We start from the raw sequence: 22,162 nt of genomic DNA on the forward strand, positions 1-22,162 counted from the left end.
TGTCTTCACCTTTTATTATTTAAACGAATATCACTTGTAAATAGAACAATTGCAACTAAAAGCTTGTCTTTCTTGAGGAATAATGCTATGAAATATATGTTCGTTTTTAGCATTATCAAATATTCCCACACTTGAGCGTTGCTTGTCCTCAAGCAATATCGTTTTGAAATCCAAGAATCACTTCTTTATTCTTCACACTTTGTACATCAGTGATTTTTATACGGTGATATAAACAATGGTAGTAACGATATGGTTTACAGTCCCACATGACTATAAAAATTTAGATCCATTAAGGAAATTGGATCTTTATGAAAACATTTGATCTTTTGAAATCTAGTTTTTACCCTAGATAAGTTTTTCGGAATAGCCCTTTACCGGTGTTTGCAAAATATTTTTGTGGGTTTGGTGGGTTTCAGATTTGAAAATTTTAGCTCAAAACTTGCGGTTTTGTGTCACCCACTTGCTAACCTTGTATTTGGAAAGCAACACGTCCAGTTTACTTGTCCCGTATATTACCTTTCGGTAAACTACCGTCCGGTTGAAAGGAAAGCGTTGAACAAGCAACTGTTAAGGCAATGTCCCCTGACATGCTTTTAATTATGGTCTATAACGTGTCGGACGCAATTACTATCCTTTGTAGGAGCAATAGTAAAGCTCACCCTTATAATTTTTCGGTCTGGCACAAGGTCCTGTCTTCGACCATGCTATGCAACCACCGTTCTTACGGTTGACACCCGATTTAGTTCAGGTGACCTAATGAATTCCAGGTGAATTCCTAGGATTTTACGTTCAATGGTAATGAACGCATTGAAAATAGGGTTTTCAGAAAATAAATCGGTTTATAATTTTGATCAAAATATTTTCTCGTTCAAGCTCGAGTTTAGATATCATTGAATTCCATGAGTTTGAATTCTCAATCTTTAAGGTCAATCTCTAGGATTGAGTAATATCAGTCTTAAAAGCTGATTTTTAATCTTTAAGGAGATTATCCTTTCTAGGGATCTGATTCATTAGTCTTATCCAGCTAATTTGCATGGTGCCCCCCATTGTACAAGATAAATCCTTCTCATGGTTAGGATAAATCTGACCACATGGCGACCCTGTTTAATGCTGAGGTCCGTGGATTTCCTGCTGATTTTAGTGATGACTTTTCTAGATTTTTCGTCAACCTACAGCTGGTCTGGACGACAACTTCATGACCTAAATCAAGAAGCGCGTTTCTTTTTCGGAAGACTTTACTTCCTTTTAATGATGGAATTGATTCATCATGTAGATCCATCTCTTCTTTTCTTTCATCGGGTAAAAACAGTTTAGTTTAGTCCAAAGCAAAAGTATTTTCAGTTATTTGTTACAGATATATGTGACATATGTTTAAGATAACTTGGTAAATTTTCCCACACTTGACTTTTATTTTCCTTTTTATCGTCCTCTATTCCATTTTAAATAAATTTTAACATTTTAGTTTGTTTCTTAATTTATGTCCTTTCCGAGGTAACAATAATTTCGGTGTTAAAACCTAGTTTTATCGTTCATAAATATGTATAAACATGATTTTGAATTCATTTAATTGAAAATTTTGAAAAATTTTACTAGAATTGGGTAGTCAGTATATAAGACTAGGGCTGTTCTTTTTTATCAGAGAGCACTAGATTCTAATACAACTACTGCTTTACTAGTATTTTTAATGGTAACCAAGTGTATAAAGTAAAAAATTTTAAAATCCGAAAGAATTTAACCCCTTCCCACACTTAAGATCTTGCAATGCCCTCATTTGCAAGAAATCAGTAACAATTTAAATTATTGAGGGTGATTTGTGTGAAAATGATTAAATTTTACCAAAGTTTCCAAATATATTGGCGTTTGTTTGCTGAATGATAAATGGTGCACATCATTTGTTCATTCCGTCTTGTTGTTATTTCACATATATTTTGCATCTTGTCGTCAAAATTAGTTGCTTTTGCTGAACTTAATGCCAGTCTTTGAAAATGCGTTGTTTTACCCTGTTGTGTACATAAGATAAACTGCAAATATATATACATATTTTTGAAGTTTGGTATATTACCCCACATTCAAAAATTATTAAAATCTAAGAATAAAAGTTAGACAATTATAAAAGTTAGACAATTCACCCCTTTCATTCTGCAAAACACATCAAACACAATTTTTGTGCATCCAAATATGCATTAGTGTCAGCAAAATCATCAATCAAAATAATTACAATGACATTATCAATTTATATCAAACTTAAGCTCATTTTCACATTTTTATCAAATCTACACTTTTTCAAATAAGCATATACGAAAATGTTCGCCAAGTTCATAAACATTCAACTCAAATAACATGTCAAAATAATCATTACTAGCAATTAAACAAGTCTCAAATGGCATTATCTTTCAAAAATCAAGTTCATGAATTTTAGACTTGAAAAAGTCCACTTTAATTCTCAAAATCATGTTTAGGCTCAAAGTTTGGATCATTTAACTACCTAGACATGTTACACTACTCAATTTAGCAACAATTCATGACAAAAATCGGCCATAACCTGTTTATATCAAAAAGCCCCAAATTTGCTCAAGAACACAAACCCTAGATTACTCAAAATTTGAAGTTTAAGGCTTCTAATCATGTTAAACAGCATCAATCTAGGTTATACAAGAATAATACATAAACAATTTAAGCCTAATTACACTAAAAAGCATCAAAATCAAATTAGGAAAAAAATGACTCAAGAACACCAAATTTCGGATTAAATGGTGTTTAGGTGTAGAAATTTACCGTTTTTCTTGAGTAATTCTTAGATAGCATCCTTCTCAACATGATTTTAGCAAAAAATTTGGTGATTAACGGTTAAAAATTGGGATTTTTGGGAGTGTTTTTCGGGTGCAGAATTCGCAGGTTTTTAGTTTTTGTGGGTTGGGGACTGATCTGTTCTGCAGTTATATTTTTTTTCGATTTTTAGTCTCTCCGCGACTCGCGGAGATTTAAGCTCCAAACTCCGCGAGTCGCGGAGTTTGGTATTTTTTTTTTTTTTTTTTTTATAATCATTAACTTATTAAAACAATTAAGTAATTAATTTTAAAATTTTGTTTCCCTTGTTATTTAGGACGAGGTCGTTTCGGATCGATGTCCTAGTCCGTCCTTCGACAAAATTTTAAAATTTGTCTTTTTGTAGCGATTGTTTTAAAAGCTAAGATTTTTGGGTTTTTTCAATGTTTTTGGCATACTTTAATTCAATAAGATTAAAAATAATGATATTAAAAGTTCTCGTCCCTCCCTCGGGTAAAGCAATTTCGGTTCAAAGACCTAGTCTTCAACTTACGATGAATTTTAAAAATCATATTCTTAACTTAATGAGATAAAGTAAATATTTGTTTTTAAATTCACACAACTTAAATATAAAATTCAAAATTAATATTAAAAATTCACACCAAACTTAAAATTTGAAATGCATAAAATTAAAAATTCATATTTTTAAAAAAATTAAAAATTCACACCAATCTTAATTTAAAAATTCATATTATAAATTCATACCAAACTTATATTAATTTTTCAAATATTTACAATTTTAAATATATTTTTTTTACAAAGTTTACAATATTAATTTAAGATTTATATTAATTTTAAAAACATGGTAAAAATAAAATTAAAAATCTTTTTGTCTTTTTATCCCACTTTAATCAATCAAATATTATCAAAAATATGCGCCCCTCTTTTCGGTAAAGTAATTTCGGTTCCAAGACCTAATTTAACTCATGACGAATTTTTGAAATATTTTGGGTTGATTGATTAAAGATATTTATACCTTAAGAATAAACGTTAAATTTCGCAGTGATGTAATAAATTTTTGAATGATATCAATAATTTCGGTCGTCAAACCTAATTTTATTTAATACCAATTTAATACTTTTTAGCGAACAAATTAGCGTTTATTATCAAAAGGTTAAAAATAAAAATAAAAATAAAAACTGTACAGACATACCTGTGAAATAGATTTCTTAGTTATATGATCTATCCCATTCATAAGATAGTCGGTTTAATTGGTTTTCCATGGCTACATAGGCGTAACCTCGAGCATTCAGTGTCTTTTCTTCTAAACATATGAACGGTCCGTCTCTGCATAAAGTAACAAATTCGGTATTTGAATAGGTTTGATTATTTGAACATTTACCTCCATGTGACCATTTTCCGCATTTGTGACATCGTTCTAGGTGTCGTGCTCTTCTTTTCGCTGCGGATTTTGATTTTCCTTTACCAAATTGTAACTTATTATCTTCGCATCTGGATTCTTTTCTAACTCCGTCCATTCTTTCTCTGATTACTGATACTATTTCACTCGGTAGTATGTCATTATTACATTTAGTGATCAAAGCGTGTTGCATTAGACCATGGTTTAGTTCACAGGCAGTCTTCATTTCGTAAAAACCTAAAAAAAATAAAAATTCAGAATGGGGGGAGAAGACAAGTTCTTTAGGGTCTGCTAGGGAAAGACCATTCGGGTTCCATTTTCGAGAACTACACGAAAACAGACAATCTAACTCTAACAGAAATACATATTATCCTTTAAAGACTTGATTCTCCCCACACTTAGTTAGCTGTGGTGTCGAAATTGTGATTAACTTCGTTGTCGACTTCCATCGGACCATGTATGTAATGTTTAACTCTGTGACCATTAACTTTAAATTCAATCCCATTTGAATTTATTAATTCTATCGTTCCGTATGGGAAAACTCTTTTGACTATGAATGGTCCAGACCATCTTGATTTCAATTTTCCAGGAAATAGCTTGAATCGTGAATTGAAAAGAAGAACTCCGTCTCCTTCTTTAAATTCTTTTGAACTTCTGATTCTTTTATCATGCCATTTCTTCGTTCTTTCTTTATAGATTAACGAATTTTCGTATGCTTCATGTCTTAATTCTTCTAATTCGTTTAGTTGACTTAATCGTAGACGTCCGGCTTCATGTAAATCAAGATTACATGTTTTCAAAGCCCAAAATGCTTTGTGTTCAATTTCTACTGGAAGATGACATGCTTTTCCATAAACAAGTCTAAAAGGTGTGGTTCCAATTGGAGTTTTGTAGGCTGTTCTAAAAGCCCAGAGTGCATCCTCCAATTTAATGGACCATTCCTTCGGATTTGATCCTACGGTTTTCTCTAGAATACGTTTTAAAGCTCGGTTGGTATTTTCAACTTGTCCACTTGTTTGTGGATGATATGCGGTGGAGATTTTATGAGTTACTCCATATCTTTTAAGAACTTTCTCAAGTTGATTATTACAGAAATGAGTACCCCGATCACTTATTAAAGCTTTCGGTGTTCCAAACCTTGCAAAAAGACGTTTTAAAAAGTTGACTACAACTCGTGCATCGTTAGTTGGGAGAGCTTGTGCTTCCGCCCATTTAGATACATAATCAATGGCTACGAGTATATATAGATTATTATGAGATTTTGGAAATGGACCCATAAAGTCAATACCCCAAATGTCAAATACTTCACATACTTGGATGACATTTTGTGGCATTTCATCACGTTGACTTATTTTTCCGGCCCTTTGACATGCATCACAGGATTTGCAAAGAAGGTGTGCGTCTTTGTAAATTGTAGGCCAATAGAATCCAGCTTCATAAACTTTTCTTGCTGTTAGTTGAGGCCCATAATGCCCTCCTGTTGGTCCTGTGTGACAATGGTTTAAAATTTTACTAGCTTCATCTCCAAATATACATCGGCGTATTATTCCATCGGGACAACTTTTAAACAAATGTGGATCTTCCCAGAAATAGTGTTTTATATCACTGAAGAATTTCTTTCGTCTTTGGTATGATAATCCTTTTTCAAGGAATCCACAAACTAAGTAGTTTGCATAGTCTGCAAACCATGGGATTTCATTATAATCTATCTTCAATAGATATTCATCAGGAAAGTTGTCTTGTATGGCTGATTCATTTAGAACTTCTAATTCGGGATTTTCAAGACGAGAAAGATGATCAGCGGCGAGATTTTCTGCTCCTCTTTTATCTCGGATTTCAATATCAAACTCTTGTAAGAGTAAGATCCAACGGATTAATCTTGGTTTAGCATCTTGTTTTGAAAATAAGTATCTAAGAGCAGAATGGTCGGTATAGACCACCGTTTTTGCTAGAACGAGATATGATCGAAATTTGTCAAAAGCAAAGACAATAGCAAGGAGTTCTTTTTCAGTAGTTGTATAGTTCGTTTGTGCTCCTTGTAACGTCTTACTAGCATAATATATAGGTTGAAATCGTTTTTCAATCCTTTGTCCTAAAACGGCTCCCATTGCAAAATCACTTGCATCGCACATTAGTTCAAATGGTAGATTCCAATTTGGTGTTATCATGATTGGTGCATTAGTGATTTTCTCTTTAAGAATATTAAAAGATTTGATACACTCATCTGAAAAGATGAATGGCGCATCCTTTTCTAGGAGTTTATTCATAGGAGTGGCAATTTTAGAAAAATCTTTTATGAAACGTCGGTAAAAACCAGCATGCCCTAGAAAACTCCTAACTCCTCTAACATTTGTGGGATGTGGAAGTTTAGCAATTACATCTACTTTAGCTCTATCCACTTCAATTCCTTCTTTTGAAATTTTATGTCCAAGAACGATGCCTTCTTTAACCATGAAATGGCATTTCTCCCAATTAAGTACTAGATTTGATTGTTCGCATCTAATTAGCATTCGTTCCAGATTAACTAGACATGATTTAAATGTATCACCGAAGACTGAAAAGTCATCCATGAATACTTCCATGCATTCTTCTATCATGTCGTGAAAAATCGCCATCATACACCTTTGAAAGGTTGCAGGGGCGTTGCAAAGTCCAAATGGCATGCGTTTGTAAGCAAAAGTACCATAAGGGCACGTGAATGTGGTTTTCTCTTGATCTTCGGGTGCTATTGGAATTTGAAAATATCCGAAAAATCCATCTAGAAAACAATAGTAACTATTTTCGGCTAATCTTTCCAACATTTGATCTATGAAAGGTAAGGGAAAGTGATCTTTTCTGGTGGCGTCATTTAATTTTCTATAATCAATACATACACGCCATCCTGTTACAGTCCTAGTAGGAATAAGCTCATTTTTCTCATTTGTAATGACAGTCATGCCACCCTTCTTAGGTACGCATTGAACTGGGCTTACCCATGGACTATCAGAAATTGGATATATCAAACCTGCATCTAGCAGTTTAATAATCTCTTTCTTAACTACATCTTGCATATTAGGATTTAGTCTTCATTGGCGTTGCACATACATTTTATGACCTTCTTCCATAAGGATTTTATGTGTGCAATACGAAGGACTTATTCCTTTAATATCATGAATCTTCCATGCAATGGCTGGTTTATGAGCTTTTAACACAGAAATGAGTTGTGATTTCTCATTTTCAGTAAGAGAAGACGATATTATTACAGGTAATTCAGATTCACCATGTAAATAAGCGTATTCCAAATGGTTTGGAAGTGGCTTTAACTCTAATTTCGGAGGTTCTTCTATCGATGATTTATATCGATATCTGTCTTCTTCTTTTAGCATTTGAATTTCTTCTGTTGTTGGTTCATATCCATTAGCTATAAGTGTAGCTAACATTTCAGCTTCATCAATTGGTTCATTACCTTCTCCTAAAGAACATTCTCCTGTTCCTTGTAATTCTGGAAATTCTTCTAATAATTCTGCATGTGCATCTATAGTTTGAATATAATAACATGTATCATCTGCAGATTGTGGTTGTTGCATTGCTCTATCAACTGAAAAGGTAACACTCTCATCCTCTATACTTAGGGTCAGTTTCTTACCGAACACGTCTATCCTTGCTTTAGCCGTGTTTAAGAATGGTCTTCCTAATATGAGAGAAACTTGAGAATCTTCTTCCATGTCCAGAACAACAAAATCTACTGGAAATACTAAAGTACCAACTTTAACTAGCATGTTCTCCATTATCCCTCTAGGATATTTTATTGATCTATCGGCTAGTTGTATGCTTATTCTGGTTGGTTTCAATTCTCCAAGGTCTAGTTTAGCGTATAGTGAATACGGCATTAGATTTATACTAGCACCTAAGTCTGCCAATGCTTCTATTGAACTAAGACTACCCAGAAAACATGGAATTGTGAAACTTCCTGGATCAGATAATTTTTCTGGTATCTTATTCAATAGCACTGCTGAACAATTAGCATTCATAGTAACAGCCGAGAGTTCTTCCATTTTCTTTCTATTTGAAATTACATCTTTCAAGAATTTAGCATATCTTGGCATTCCTGAAATCACATCAATGAAAGGAAGATTTACATTTATCTGTTTAAACATATCCAAGAATTTGGATTGCTCGGCTTCAAGTTTTTCTTTCTTCATTTTACTCGGGTAAGGAAGTGGTGGTTGGTATGGTTTAACATAAGGTTTATCCTTAACTGTGTTATCTTCATTAATCTTTTCAACTACCGGTTCTTTTTCCTTATCTTGATCAGGTTGTGGTTCTTGTGGAGTAGGAATGGTTTCATCAGAAGTTACAGGTATTTCAGGTGGTTTAAGTGTTGTACCACTTCTTGTGGTAATAGCTTTAGCTGTTTCATTTCGGGGGTTAGCATTTGTATCACTAGGTAGACTTCCCGGTTTTCTTTCACCTATTAACCTTGCTAGGTTACTTACTTCTTGTTCCAGATTTTGAATAGAAGCTTGTTGATTTCTAAATGCTTGAGCATTTTGTTCATTGGTTTGTTTCTGAGATGTGAAAAACTGCGTTTGAGTTTCAACTAGCTTCGTCATCATATCTTCTAAATTCGGCTTTTTATCATCGGTTTGTTGTGGTGGTTTGTTTTGAAAATTTGGTCTTTGCTGGTTGTAAGTATTATTGGATACTTGTTGATTGCTAGGACCTTGTTGGTTGTTGTATGGAATATTTCGGTTATAATTCTGGTTTTGATTGTAAATCGGTCTTGGCGGTTGATAATTATTCTGATAATTATTTCCAGGCCTTTGGTTTATGTATGAAATATTCTCTCTTTGTTCCATTGTTAATTCAATACTGAGACAATCTTTTATCAAATGTGGTCCTCCACACTGCTCACAACTAATTCGTATTGAGTGAATATCTTTAGTCATCTTTTCCATTCGTCTCTCTACAGCGTCTATCTTTGCGGAAATGGAATCTAAGTCATGGCTAGAATCGGCTCTAGCTGCTTTAGATGATCTAATGATATCTTTTTCTTGGTGCCACTCATGTGAGTGGGAAGCAGTATTATCAATAATTTTGTAAGCATCAGTTTCGGTTTTCTTCATAATAGAACCACCAGCTGCTATATCTATGTCTTTTCTTGTAGTGATGTCGCATCCTTGGTAGAATATTTGTACTATTTGACAGGTGTCTAAACCATGTTACGGACATCCTCTTAACAACTTTCCATATCTAGTCCACGCCTCATATAGAGTTTCATTTGGTTTCTGTGTAAACGTAACAATTTCTGCTTGAAGTCTTACGGCTTTAGATGCAGGAAAGAATTGTTTAAGAAATTTGTCAACTAAAACATCCCATGTATCGATCACCCCTTCAGGTAACGATTCCAACCAATCTTTGGCTTCTCCCTTTAAAGTCCAGGGAAATAACATGAGATATATCTGTTCATCCTCCACTTCTCGGATTTTAAATAGTGTGCAGATCCTATTAAAGGTACGTAGATGTTCATTTGGATCTTCCTTCGGCGCACCACTAAATTGGCATTGATTAGTCACCATGTGTAGAATTTGTCCTTTGATTTCATAATCTGGCGCATTAATGTCTGGATGAGTAATTGCGTGACCTTGGCCAGTGCGTTTAGCTCTCATTCGGTCTTCCATACTTAAAGGTTCCAGATTCTCCATAATTGAATTTGTTGAATCGGTATCACTAGATGATTCTGATTTAATGGTTCGTTCCTCAACAATCTCTGTTTGAATGATTGGTGGCTCCGGAGGAAAGTTTAGTGGTTCAGGATCTACGAACCGTTCCTGAATATTTTCCGGATTCTCAATTGTGATGTCGGGTTCAAAAAATGGATTATCGGAAATTTGAACTGAAGTACTTGGTCTACTGGATGACGATTCTAAAGAAAAATCAACGGCGGTTATATTTGCTAAATGTCTTGATCTAGTTACAGGTGGTGAACGTACAAAAGGTGGTGAACGTCTTGCTCGGTGCATTCACTGAATATCCTATTAGTTTTAAAAAGGAAAGAAAAATTATAATAAGTTATCCAATTAATAGACTTTTCTGATTTTGCCCACGTTTCGAATAGCCAAAAGATGCAGCAGAGGGGCAGGATTCGTTTGGTCTCAATATAATTGAGGACTGTTTGGCTCCAATAACCCGGTCCACGTACAAATCCAACTATTACTACGAACCAGAAAATTTTGATGTCTATTAATTTAACCACTTAAAATAAATTTTCGTAATTTTAAGAAATTTTAGATAAGAAGTAGAAAAAAAATTCTAAGTCCTAAAAACTAGAATGGCGAGAAATAAGAGAGAAAAAGAGTTCGTCGAAAAAGGTCGAAAAAGAAAAAATGGTTGAAAAATAAAAGGTGACGGAAAAATAAAAGAAACTTATAAAAACTTAAAAATACTTGACTAACCTAACCTTATTACTACAACTAACTTAAAATTATAATCGCAAATTGATATTACTAATTGGAATGATAATTGATACATAGTAAAAGGTCGTCTAAAAATATTAAAGCTTACAGGAAAAACTAAATCCCAAATGGAAATAACTTAAAAAGAAACTAAAACTTAAAAAGGCGTCGCAAAATTCTAAAGCACCTAAATCTTAGTCTAAAGAAAAAGCACTTAAGGAATTCTACGGCAAAGCCTAAAAATCTAGGAGTAAAAATAACTATAGCAAAAACTAAGTTTAAAATTAAATATGAGCTAAAAATACAAATATTACGCTAAAACGATTAAAAGGGACAAAATATAAAAATATATAAAAAGTTGTAAAAAGTACAATTTTTATAAAAATATTATTTTTATATTATTTATTTAATAAAACTACTAATTTTACAATTTAATTAAACTAATTAATACTAAATACAAATTAAATAAAAAGTAAATCTTAAAATAAAACTAATAATAATAATAATAATAATAATTAGGGTTAAATAATAATAATAATTAATTAATACCTGTAATTAATGCTGAATTAGGGCTTCCTGTTCGCGTGTCAGAGAAGCTCCGCGAGTTGCGGTATTTATTGCATCAAACCCCGCGAGTCGCGGGGTTCCAGAATTCAGCTGACAGGTTTAAATATTCGACGCGTTTTTTCTTTATATTTTTTTTTTATTTTTTGTTTTCTGTTTTTAAATAAATAAAAGATATTAAAACAAAACTTATATTTTTATAAACTAAAATAAAAATAAAGAAACTTATAAAACTTAAATATTTAACAAAATCTTAAAAATACTTATATTTTTGTTTTTCTTTTTATATTTTTGAATAATTAAAACGTATTTTTACAAAAACGAATTTTAATAAAAGTTAACTAAAAATCTTTTTTTTTTCTTTTTTTTTATTAGCGTTGCGCTTCCGGCTTTTAAGATAAGTCCCCGGCAGCGGCGCCAAAAATACTTGATGTTATGCGAGGTGTATATAAAATAGTTTATATTTTACTAGGAAAAACTATTAAATACGATACAATTTTACACAAGATATTTATTTATTTATAGAATGGATATACTTAAACCTTGCTACAACACTTATAGGCAGTGTACCTAATCGTAAAGTAGTGTAGTTTTTAGTAAGTCCGGTTCGTTCCACAGGGAAATCTTTAAACAAAGCTTAACGCTATATTAGTTTACTTTTATAAAAATACAAACATATATATATAAGCAATATTATTATTATAAAGGGGGGTTTTACCGTTTAATGACCGGTTTGTCGATTTTAAGACTTTAGTCGCAGTTAAAACCTAATGTAAAATATAAAATAAATACAAGACTTAAATTAAAGCATAAAGTAAATAACGATAATGAAATTGCGAATAATAAAAGTGCGATAAAATAAACTTGCGATAATTAAAGAGTACGATAATTAAAAGTGCGATAAAATAAATTAACAATAAAAATGCGATAATTAGAAGTGCAATTAAATATAAAATAAAGGAAATTAAATATGAAATAAAAGAATTATGCTTATTTAAACTTCCGTAATCATGATGTTTGACGTGTTGATTTTAGTTTTATGCCCATGGGTTAATTGTCCTTTGTCCTGGATTATTTAATATGTCCGTCTGGTTTTTTGTCCATAACAGTCCATCAGTCATAAATATAAAGTGCGAGTGCCCTCGTCAAATTATTCTTATACCCGAAGTTAAATATTCCAACTAATTGGGGATTCGAATTGTAACAAGGTTTTAATACTTTGTTTAATGAATACACCAGGTTATCGACTGCGTGTAAACCAAGGTTTTACTACTTTGTTAACAATTACACCAATTACCCTTGAATGTAATTTCACCCCTGTTTTAATTATTCTAGTGGCTATTAATCCATTCCCGTGTCCGGTTAAATGAACGATTATTCGTACATATAAATACCCCGCCCATCGTGTCCGATCGAGTGTATATGGTAATTTATAGGGACGCCCAATTGTAAATCTTTATATTAACATTAACAAACTTTCATTTAGTTAAACAAATATAAAGCCCATTAATAGCCCATAGTCTAATTTCCACAAGTGTCGTTCTTTTGTCCAAACCCCAATTATGGTACAAAGCCCAATTACCCAATTTTAGTAATTAGCCCAACATCATGATTACTTCGTTTTAAATAAGCATAATAATAACTTAGCTACGAGACATTAATGTAAAAAGGTTGAACATAACTTACAATGATTAAAAATAGCGTAGCGTTACACGGACAGAATTTCGACTTACACCCTTACAACATTCGCTAACATACCCTTATTATTAGAATTAAAATTAAAATTAAAATATAAATTATATATATATATATATATATATATATATATATATATATATATATATATATATATATATATATATCGTTTACGTATGATAAGAAGAAGAAAAAGATTATCAATTGCGATCAGAATTCGGTTGCTTTTATAGGAAAAGTTGATTTTTGGGGCTCCGCGACTCGCGGTGATTTTGGCCTTCAAACTCCGCGAGTCGCGGAGAATGAATTTACAGCTCAGTCCTTGGAGTCTTTCTCTGCCGACGGTTTTATTTATAAATATAATATATATATAATTAATATAATTAATTATATATTATATTATATTTATATGCATAGTTAACTTGTAATTTTTAGTCCGTTGCGTCGAGCGTTAAGAGTTGACTCTGGTCCCGGTTCCGGATTTTCGAACGTCCTCGCGTACAATTTTATATTTTGTACTTTGCGTTTTGAATCTTGTACTCTTGTAATTTCGAGACGTTTCTTATCAATAATTGGAACCTCTTTGATTGTCTTTTGTTCTTTTGAGCTTTTTGGTCGTTTGCGTCTTCAATTCGTCGAATCTGTCTTTTGTCTTCACCTTTTATTATTTAAACGAATATCACTTGTAAATAGAACAATTGCAACTAAAAGCTTGTCTTTCTTGAGGAATAATGCTATGAAATATATGTTCGTTTTTAGCATTATCAGTATTTCTCGTTCATCAAGTGCTTGAATGCTGACCACGGTAGTGCGTACGCATCGTCTTGTCCCACTTGCTCTAGATAGGTATTCCACCATGTTAACGCAGAACCTGTGAAGGTATGCGTAGCGTACTTCACTTTGTCCTCTTCAGTACACTTACTTATGGCAAACACCGATTCGACCTTCTCGGTCCACCGTTTCAATCCGATCGGTCCTTCGGTTCCATCAAATTCTAAAGGTTTGCAGGCAGTGAATTCTTTGTAGGTGCATCCTACACGATTTTCTGTACTGCTAGATCCAAGGTTATTGTTGGTATGTAGCACAGCCTGTACTGCGGCTATGTTTGAAGCTAGAAAAGTACGGAATTCCTCTTCATTCATATTCACGGTGTGTCGAGTAGTCGGTGCCATTTCCTTCAAAATAGTCAAATGGAACAAGTTAATCATACAGAATATTAAGAGTAGTTAATAGTATTTCGTAGCATAATATGAACTCATTTATAAAAGCTTTTTCTTCATATTAGCGTTTTATAAGTTTAAATTCGGGTAGTACCTACCCGTTAAGTTCATACTTAGTAGCTAATATACAATTCAACTACTACAATTCTATATGAAAAACTGATTATAATAATATTTCGCGTTCAAACTTTTACACAATATTTTACAAACTTACAATACCGCTTATTTTACATATAGCAGGAAATATAGCACACAATAAATTTGATACAAGATGGTTGTGAAGATAATTCTAGCTAGTACACAAGTCGTTCAACAAAGGCAATAAAGACACGTAATTCATACGTCCAGAAACAAGTCATGCATTCTGGTTTTACTAGGACTACTTCCCATCCTTGGTCTTGTGGAACATAACCGTTATGGCCATTGATAAGACATCGTGTTGTAACATCGTCAAAGGGACGAGGGTTACGTAATGTCCAACAGTCCCGTAACAATCTAAAAACCTCATTTCTTACCCCAATTACCGACTCCGTCACTTGTGGGAATGTTTTGTTTAATAGTTGTAGCCCGATGTTCTTGTTCTCACTTTGGTGAGAAGCGAACATTACTAATCTGTAAGCATAACATGCTTCTTTATGTTGCATGTTAGCCGCTTTTTCTAAATCACGAAGTCCAATATTCGGATATATTGAGTCAAAATAATTTCTTAACCCATTGCATAAAATAGCATTTGGGTTCCCCGCAATATATGCGTCAAAGTAAATACATCGTAACTTATGGATTTCCCAATGTGATATCCCCCATCTTTCGAACGAAAGCCTTTTATAAACCAAGGCATTCTTAGAACGTTCTTCGAATGTCTTACAAACTGATCTCGCCTTAAATAGTTGTGCCGAAGAATTCTGACCGACTCTAGACAAGGTTTCATCAATCATGTCTCCGGGTAGGTCTCTTAAAATATTGGGTTGTCTATCCATTTTGTGTTTTTATACTGTAAAATAGACAAGAGTTAGATTCATAAAAAAAATACTTATTAATACAAGCAATTTTTACATATATCATAAAGCATAAGCACACTATATTACATATATTACACCACACGAATACAACTATCTTATTCCGACTCGCTTGTTTCTTCTTCTTCGGTTTTGGTTCGTTTTGCCAAGTTTCTAGGGATATATGATGTTCCCCTAATACGAGCCGTCGTTTTCCACATTGGTTTAGAAAAACCTGGTGGTTTAGAGGTTCCCGGGTCATTGTTACAACTTAAGGACTTCGGGGGTTGTTGATACATATAAAGTTCATCGGGGTTGGAATTAGATTTCTCTATTTTTATGCCCTTTCCCTTATTATTTTCTTTTTCCTTTTTAAATTCAGTTGGGGTAATTTCTATAACATCATCGGAATTCTCGTCGGAATCCGATTCATCGGAGAATTGGTAATCCTCCCAATATTTTGCTTCCTTGGCGGAAACACCATTGACCATAATTAACCTTGGTCGGTTGGTTGAGGATTTTCTTTTACTTAACCGTTTTATTATTTCCCCCACCGGTTCTATTTCTTCATCCGGTTCCGATTCTTCTTCCGGTTCCGATTCTTCTTCCGGTTCCGACTCTTCTTCCGGTTCCTCTTCGGGAACTTGTGAATCAGTCCACGAATCATTCCAATTTACATTTGACTCTTCATTATTATTAGGTGAGTCAATGGGACTTGTTCTAGAGGTAGACATCTATCACATAATATCAAACGCGTTAAGAGATTAATATATCACATAATATTCACATGTTAAAAATATATAGTTTCCAACAAAATTTGTTAAGCAATCATTTTTCAAGTAAACACGGTCGAAGTCCAAACTCACTAATGCATCCTAACAAACTCGATAAGACACACTAATGCAAAATTCTGGTTCTCTAAGACCAACGCTCGGATACCAACTGAAATGTCCCGTTCTTATTGATTAAAAACGTTCCATATTAATTGATTTCGTTGCGAGGTTTTGACCTCTATATGAGACGTTTTTCAAAGACTGCATTCATTTTAAAACAAACCATAACCTTTATTTCATCAATAAAGGTTTAAAAAGCTTTACGTAGATTATCAAATAATGATAATCTAAAATATCCTGTTTACACACGACCATTACATAATGGTTTACAATACAAATATGTTACAACAAAATAAGTTTCTTGAATGCAGTTTTTACACAATATCATACAAGCATGGACTCCAAATCTCGTCCTTATTTAAGTATGCGACAGCGGAAGCTCTTAATAATCACCTGAGAATAAACATGCGTAAAACGTCAACAAAAATGTTGGTGAGTTATAGGTTTAACCTATATATATCAAATCATAATAATAGACCACAAGATTTCATATTTCAATACACATCCCATACATAGAGATAAAAATCATTCATATGGTGAACACCTGGTAACCGACATTAACAAGATGCATATATAAGAATATCCCCATCATTCCGGGACACCCTTCGGATATGATATAAATTTCGAAGTACTAAAGCATCCGGTACTTTGGATGGGGTTTGTTAGGCCCAATAGATCTATCTTTAGGATTCGCGTCAATTAGGGTGTCTGTTCCCTAATTCTTAGATTACCAGACTTAATAAAAAGGGGCATATTCGATTTCGATAATTCAACCATAGAATGTAGTTTCACGTACTTGTGTCTATTTTGTAAATCATTTATAAAACCTGCATGTATTCTCATCCCAAAATATTAGATTTTAAAAGTGGGACTATAACTCACTTTCACAGATTTTTACTTCGTCGGGAAGTAAGACTTGGCCACTGGTTGATTCACGAACCTATAACAATATATACATATATATCAAAGTATGTTCAAAATATATTTACAACACTTTAAATATATTTTGATGTTTTAAGTTTATTAAGTCAGCTGTCCTCGTTAGTAACCTACAACTAGTTGTCCAAAGTTAGATATACAGAAATAAATCGATAAATATTATCTTGAATCAATCCACGACCCAGTGTATACGTATCTCAGTATTGATCACAACTCAAACTATACATATTTTGGAATCAACCTCAACCCTGTATAGCTAACTCCAACATTCACATATAGAGTGTCTATGGTTGTTCCGAAATATATATAGATGTGTCGACATGATAGGTCGAAACATTGTATACGTGTCTATGGTATCTCAAGATTACATAATATACAATACAAGTTGATTAAGTTATGGTTGGAATAGATTTGTTATCAATTTTCACGTAGCTAAAATGAGAAAAATTATCCAATCTTGTTTTACCCATAACTTCTTCATTTTAAATCCGTTTTGAGTGAATCAAATTGCTATGGTTTCATATTGAACTCTATTTTATGAATCTAAACAGAAAAAGTATAGGTTTATAGTCGGAAAAATAAGTTACAAGTCGTTTTTGTAAAGGTAGTCATTTCAGTCGAAAGAACGACGTCTAGATGACCATTTTAGAAAACATACTTCCACTTTGAGTTTAACCATAATTTTTGGATATAGTTTCATGTTCATAATAAAAATCATTTTCTCAGAATAACAACTTTTAAATCAAAGTTTATCATAGTTTTTAATTAACTAACCCAAAACAGCCCGCGGTGTTACTACGACGGCGTAAATCCGGTTTTACGGTGTTTTTCGTGTTTCCAGGTTTTAAATTATTAAGTTAGCATATCATATAGATATAGAACATGTGTTTAGTTGATTTTAAAAGTCAAGTTAGAAGGATTAACTTTTGTTTGCGAACAAGTTTAGAATTAACTAAACTATGTTCTAGTGATTACAAGTTTAAACCTTCGAATAAGATAGCTTTATATGTATGAATCGAATGATGTTATGAACATCATTACTACCTTAAGTTCCTTGGATAAACCTACTGGAAAAGAGAAAAATGGATCTAGCTTCAACGGATCCTTGGATGGCTCGAAGTTCTTGAAGCAGAATCATGACACGAAAACAAGTTCAAGTAAGATCATCACTTGAAATAAGATTGTTATAGTTATAGAAATTGAACCAAAGTTTGAATATGATTATTACCTTGTATTAGAATGATAACCTACTGTAAGAAACAAAGATTTCTTGAGGTTGGATGATCACCTTACAAGATTGGAAGTGAGCTAGCAAACTTGAAAGTATTCTTGATTTTATGTAACTAGAACTTGTAGAATATATGAAGAACACTTAGAACTTGAAGATAGAACTTGAGAGAGATCAATTAGATGAAGAAAATTGAAGAATGAAAGTGTTTGTAGGTGTTTTTGGTCGTTGGTGTATGGATTAGATATAAAGGATATGTAATTTTGTTTTCATGTAAATAAGTCATGAATGATTACTCATATTTTTGTAATTTTATGAGATATTTCATGCTAGTTGCCAATTGATGGTTCCCACATGTGTTAGGTGACTCACATGGGCTGCTAAGAGCTGATCATTGGAGTGTATATACCAATAGTACATACATCTAAAAGCTGTGTATTGTACGAGTACGAATACGGGTGCATACGAGTAGAATTGTTGATGAAACTGAACGAGGATGTAATTGTAAGCATTTTTGTTAAGTAAAAGTATTTTGATAAGTGTATTGAAGTCTTTCAAAAGTGTATAAATACATATTAAAACACTACATGTATATACATTTTAACTGAGTCGTTAAGTCATCGTTAGTCGTTACATGTAAGTGTTGTTTTGAAACCTTTAGGTTAACGATCTTGTTAAATGTTGTTAACCCAATATTTATAATATCAAATGAGATTTTAAATTATTATATTATCATGATATTATCATGTATGAATATCTCTTAATATGATATATATACATTAAATGTCTTTACAACGATAATCGTTACATATATGTCTCGTTTAAAAATCATTAAGTTAGTAGTCTTGTTTTTACATATGTAGTTCATTGTTAATATACTTAATGATATGTTTACTTATCATAGTATCATGTTAAATATATATATATCCATATATATGTCATCATATAGTTTTTACAAGTTTTAACGTTCGTGAATCACCGGTCAACTTGGGTGGTCAATTGTCTATATGAAACATATTTCAATTAATCAAGTCTTAACAAGTTTGATTGCTTAACATGTTGGAAACATTTAATCATGTAAATATCAATCTCAATTAATATATATAAACATGGAAAAGTTCGGGTCACTACAGATTATATCGACTTTTTAGAACAAGATGAAGGCGAACAAGAAGTTGTTTCTATACCTAGAGCTCCTAGAAGACATTTTCCACGAGATCGTGAAGGAAAAGCTCAATCGTTGTTCACAGATTATTTTTCCGGCACGCCCACATTTCCAGAAGATAAGTCCCGAAGACGCTACCGTATGAGCAAGTCTTTATTTATCCGTATATGTTGAGGTATAAGAACATCGCGGATATCGACGTCTTCGAACTCTAGTAGCGTACTCCGGGTATAATCGTAATCTTTGAAATTACTACGTAATTGACCTCCGAAGTAGACAGCAATTGAGACTTTCATTGGTGGCTCAATCAACATTCTTGAAAAGGATTGAAGTGTGTTTTGATTTTGAGTTTTGAGTTTTGAAATGAAGTGTGTGTTTGATTTAGATATAAGTTGGAGTCTTTATTGATAAAAAATAAAAACAAGCCGTTTTGAAAAGAAAAAAAAATAGCCGTTATGTAGCCGTTTAAAAAAACCCGTTGAAAAACTAGCCGTTTGAAGTATTTAATTTAAATAATAATAATATAATAATAATAATAATAATAATCTCTTAAATAAAAAAATAAATATTAAAAAGTGGAGTATGTGTCATGAATACTACCGAGTGTCTTGGGATTGTTTTAGAAAGAAGTTGCTGAAGGGCACTTATCTTTGACATGCAGCAGAGCAAGTTAAATGGTGCGATGGTGACTAGATGTTAAAGCCAAATCCACATGTACACATGTGAAGATGATGATGATCACGTGAATATATGTACATAATAATACGGGGTGATATGTACATGTGATATACATACATGATATATGCAGCTTGCACACATAAACTGACAGCCTATCAAAGTCTTTAAAACCCAACACTTTCTCTCACATACCCACTTTCACAAATCCAAAAAACAATTGCAAAAAACAGGGAGAAAACAATGGACAGCTATTCATACGAATCAATTTCCGAGAGAATCTTTCAAGAAAACCAATACCCAGATCTTGAATCATCAACCCCATCATCAATTAATCATCAAAATCGATCTGGGTCATTTAAACGTAGTGATTCTTGGTCTAAAAAGAAGAAAAATCAAGTCTTTCTTGAAGGGTATGTTGATGAAGATGAACTTGTTAGGGCTAAAAGTTTAACAGATGAAGATCTTGATGAATTAAAAGGGTGTTTTGATTTAGGTTTTGGGTTTTGTTATGATGAAATTCCCGAGCTTTGTAATACTTTGCCGGCACTTGAATTGTGTTATTCTATGAGTCAAAAGTTTCTAGATGAACAACAAAAGTCGCCGGAGACGGAGACGGAGACGGTGAGTGAGACTGCATCACCGGCACCACCACCGCCTGCTCCGATTGCTAATTGGAAGATCTCTAGTCCTGGTGAGTATTTTAAATATTTTATTATTCCATTGTTATGTTATAAAAGGTTGTTTTGATTGAATTTAAACAATTTATGTTAACAAAGAGTCAACACTTTATTATTATTGGGTTGTATACTTGTATTGATATTTGATAGATAAACATGAATTTAGGTAGCATAAATATGTCATTTGTATATTTTGATGCTCAAAAACACATATTATGTGCTTATTGTATTAATTTATGTGGTTTTATGATATATCTACACTAAAAAATTTGTTGTAGCTCTTGACTTTAATTGGAAAAATTATGCATATTTGTGTTTTAAAACATTGGTTTTCATATGTGTTTTATATAAAGTGTAAGTAGTTGCATTTGTATAAATTGGCTAATATGATATTATGTTGGATTATAACTCTAAATTTTGTAAATTTTGTGTAGGGGATCATCCTGAGGCAGTGAAAGCAAGGCTTAAATATTGGGCACAGTTAGATTATGCAATTAGCAAATTTGTTGCTCTATGATGTCCACCAATGTCACCCAAAATTTCAAATCTTTATCATCAATCTTGGAGAAGCAGGACGAGATACAGCTTGGGGCGGTGGGTTTTCGAATTCTTGATCTGGAGATGGGAAATCGACTCGATTTCCATCGATGAGGGGTTGGGTTTAAGAAAAGAATGAGGATTGGGAAATTTGGATTTGATGGTGTAACGATTCTAATGTGTTTTGACAAAGCAAAATTGATAATTGTATGATGATATTCATTTATAGTTTTAAGTAATAAATTCTTGAAATAAAATGTTGTTCCAATATTGTTTTGTGTTTGGTTGTTTATTTATGTTTCGTGTTATATTTTGCAAGTTCGTAATGAGATAAACATACGTAGTAGTAAGAAGCAACAAGTTGAACTTGGATGAAACTCTTCGGTACAAGTAACAAGAAGATAATAAACTTTAAGTCCGCTTGCAATCGTTCAATTCTTTCACTAATATTTTCAGCGCCACATTAACACAAACCCTTTAACATTCTTTTCACATTCCTTTCACTAAACACTCACAATCATATACTCCATTTCAAATTTTAACTAATTTAAAATTATTATTTAAATATAATAAATAAATGCACATAACATTTTATTAAATAAAATAAAAACATTACATTATTAAAAATTAAAAACATTACATAATTAAAAAAATAAGACAATACATTAATAAAAAAACGTTACATAATAAAAAAAAAATACGAACTTATTAATAAAAAAACGAGCTACTCGAGTGGTGTCGGGTCGTCGTCTTCGTCTTCGTTTTGTTGTTCTTTGGTGTTTGCGTTTTCTTCGTCTTCGTCGGTTAACAAGATCGTCTTCATTTTTTGTCGATATTTTTGAAGTATTTGTTGGTCTTCCTTTGGCAAGTCCGGGTTGATGCTTGTTTTGAAAATTCGAAAAGCGTGATTCATTACTTTCATTAAAGCCGATTGCCGTTTTTGTTTTTGAG

At 32.6% G+C, this 22,162-nt stretch overlaps 1 protein-coding gene across 1 annotated transcript; it reads left to right on the plus strand.

Annotated features, from left to right (window-relative positions):
- Positions 1 to 20,137: 20,137 nt before the first annotated feature.
- On the plus strand, positions 20,138 to 21,191 carry LOC139854624 (uncharacterized). The gene is made up of 2 exons (XM_071843919.1): positions 20,138 to 20,688; positions 21,109 to 21,191. Exons 1-2 carry the CDS (start codon positions 20,238 to 20,240, stop codon positions 21,189 to 21,191), a joined length of 534 nt encoding a protein of 177 aa, XP_071700020.1. The 5' UTR covers positions 20,138 to 20,237.
- Positions 21,192 to 22,162: the final 971 nt, after the last annotated feature.

This window comes from Rutidosis leptorrhynchoides, chromosome 6 (assembly GCF_046630445.1).
Source record: "Rutidosis leptorrhynchoides isolate AG116_Rl617_1_P2 chromosome 6, CSIRO_AGI_Rlap_v1, whole genome shotgun sequence".
Classification (NCBI taxonomy): Eukaryota; Viridiplantae; Streptophyta; class Magnoliopsida; order Asterales; family Asteraceae; genus Rutidosis; species Rutidosis leptorrhynchoides.

Bases quoted from the DNA above. Each gene is read 5' to 3' on its own strand.
- LOC139854624 (XM_071843919.1), top strand. From the start codon at position 20,238: ATGGACAGCTATTCATACGAATCAATTTCCGAGAGAATCTTTCAAGAA. The intron at 20,689-21,108 runs GTGAGTATTTTA...AATTTTGTGTAG, and splicing joins TTGGAAGATCTCTAGTCCTG to GGGATCATCCTGAGGCAGTG.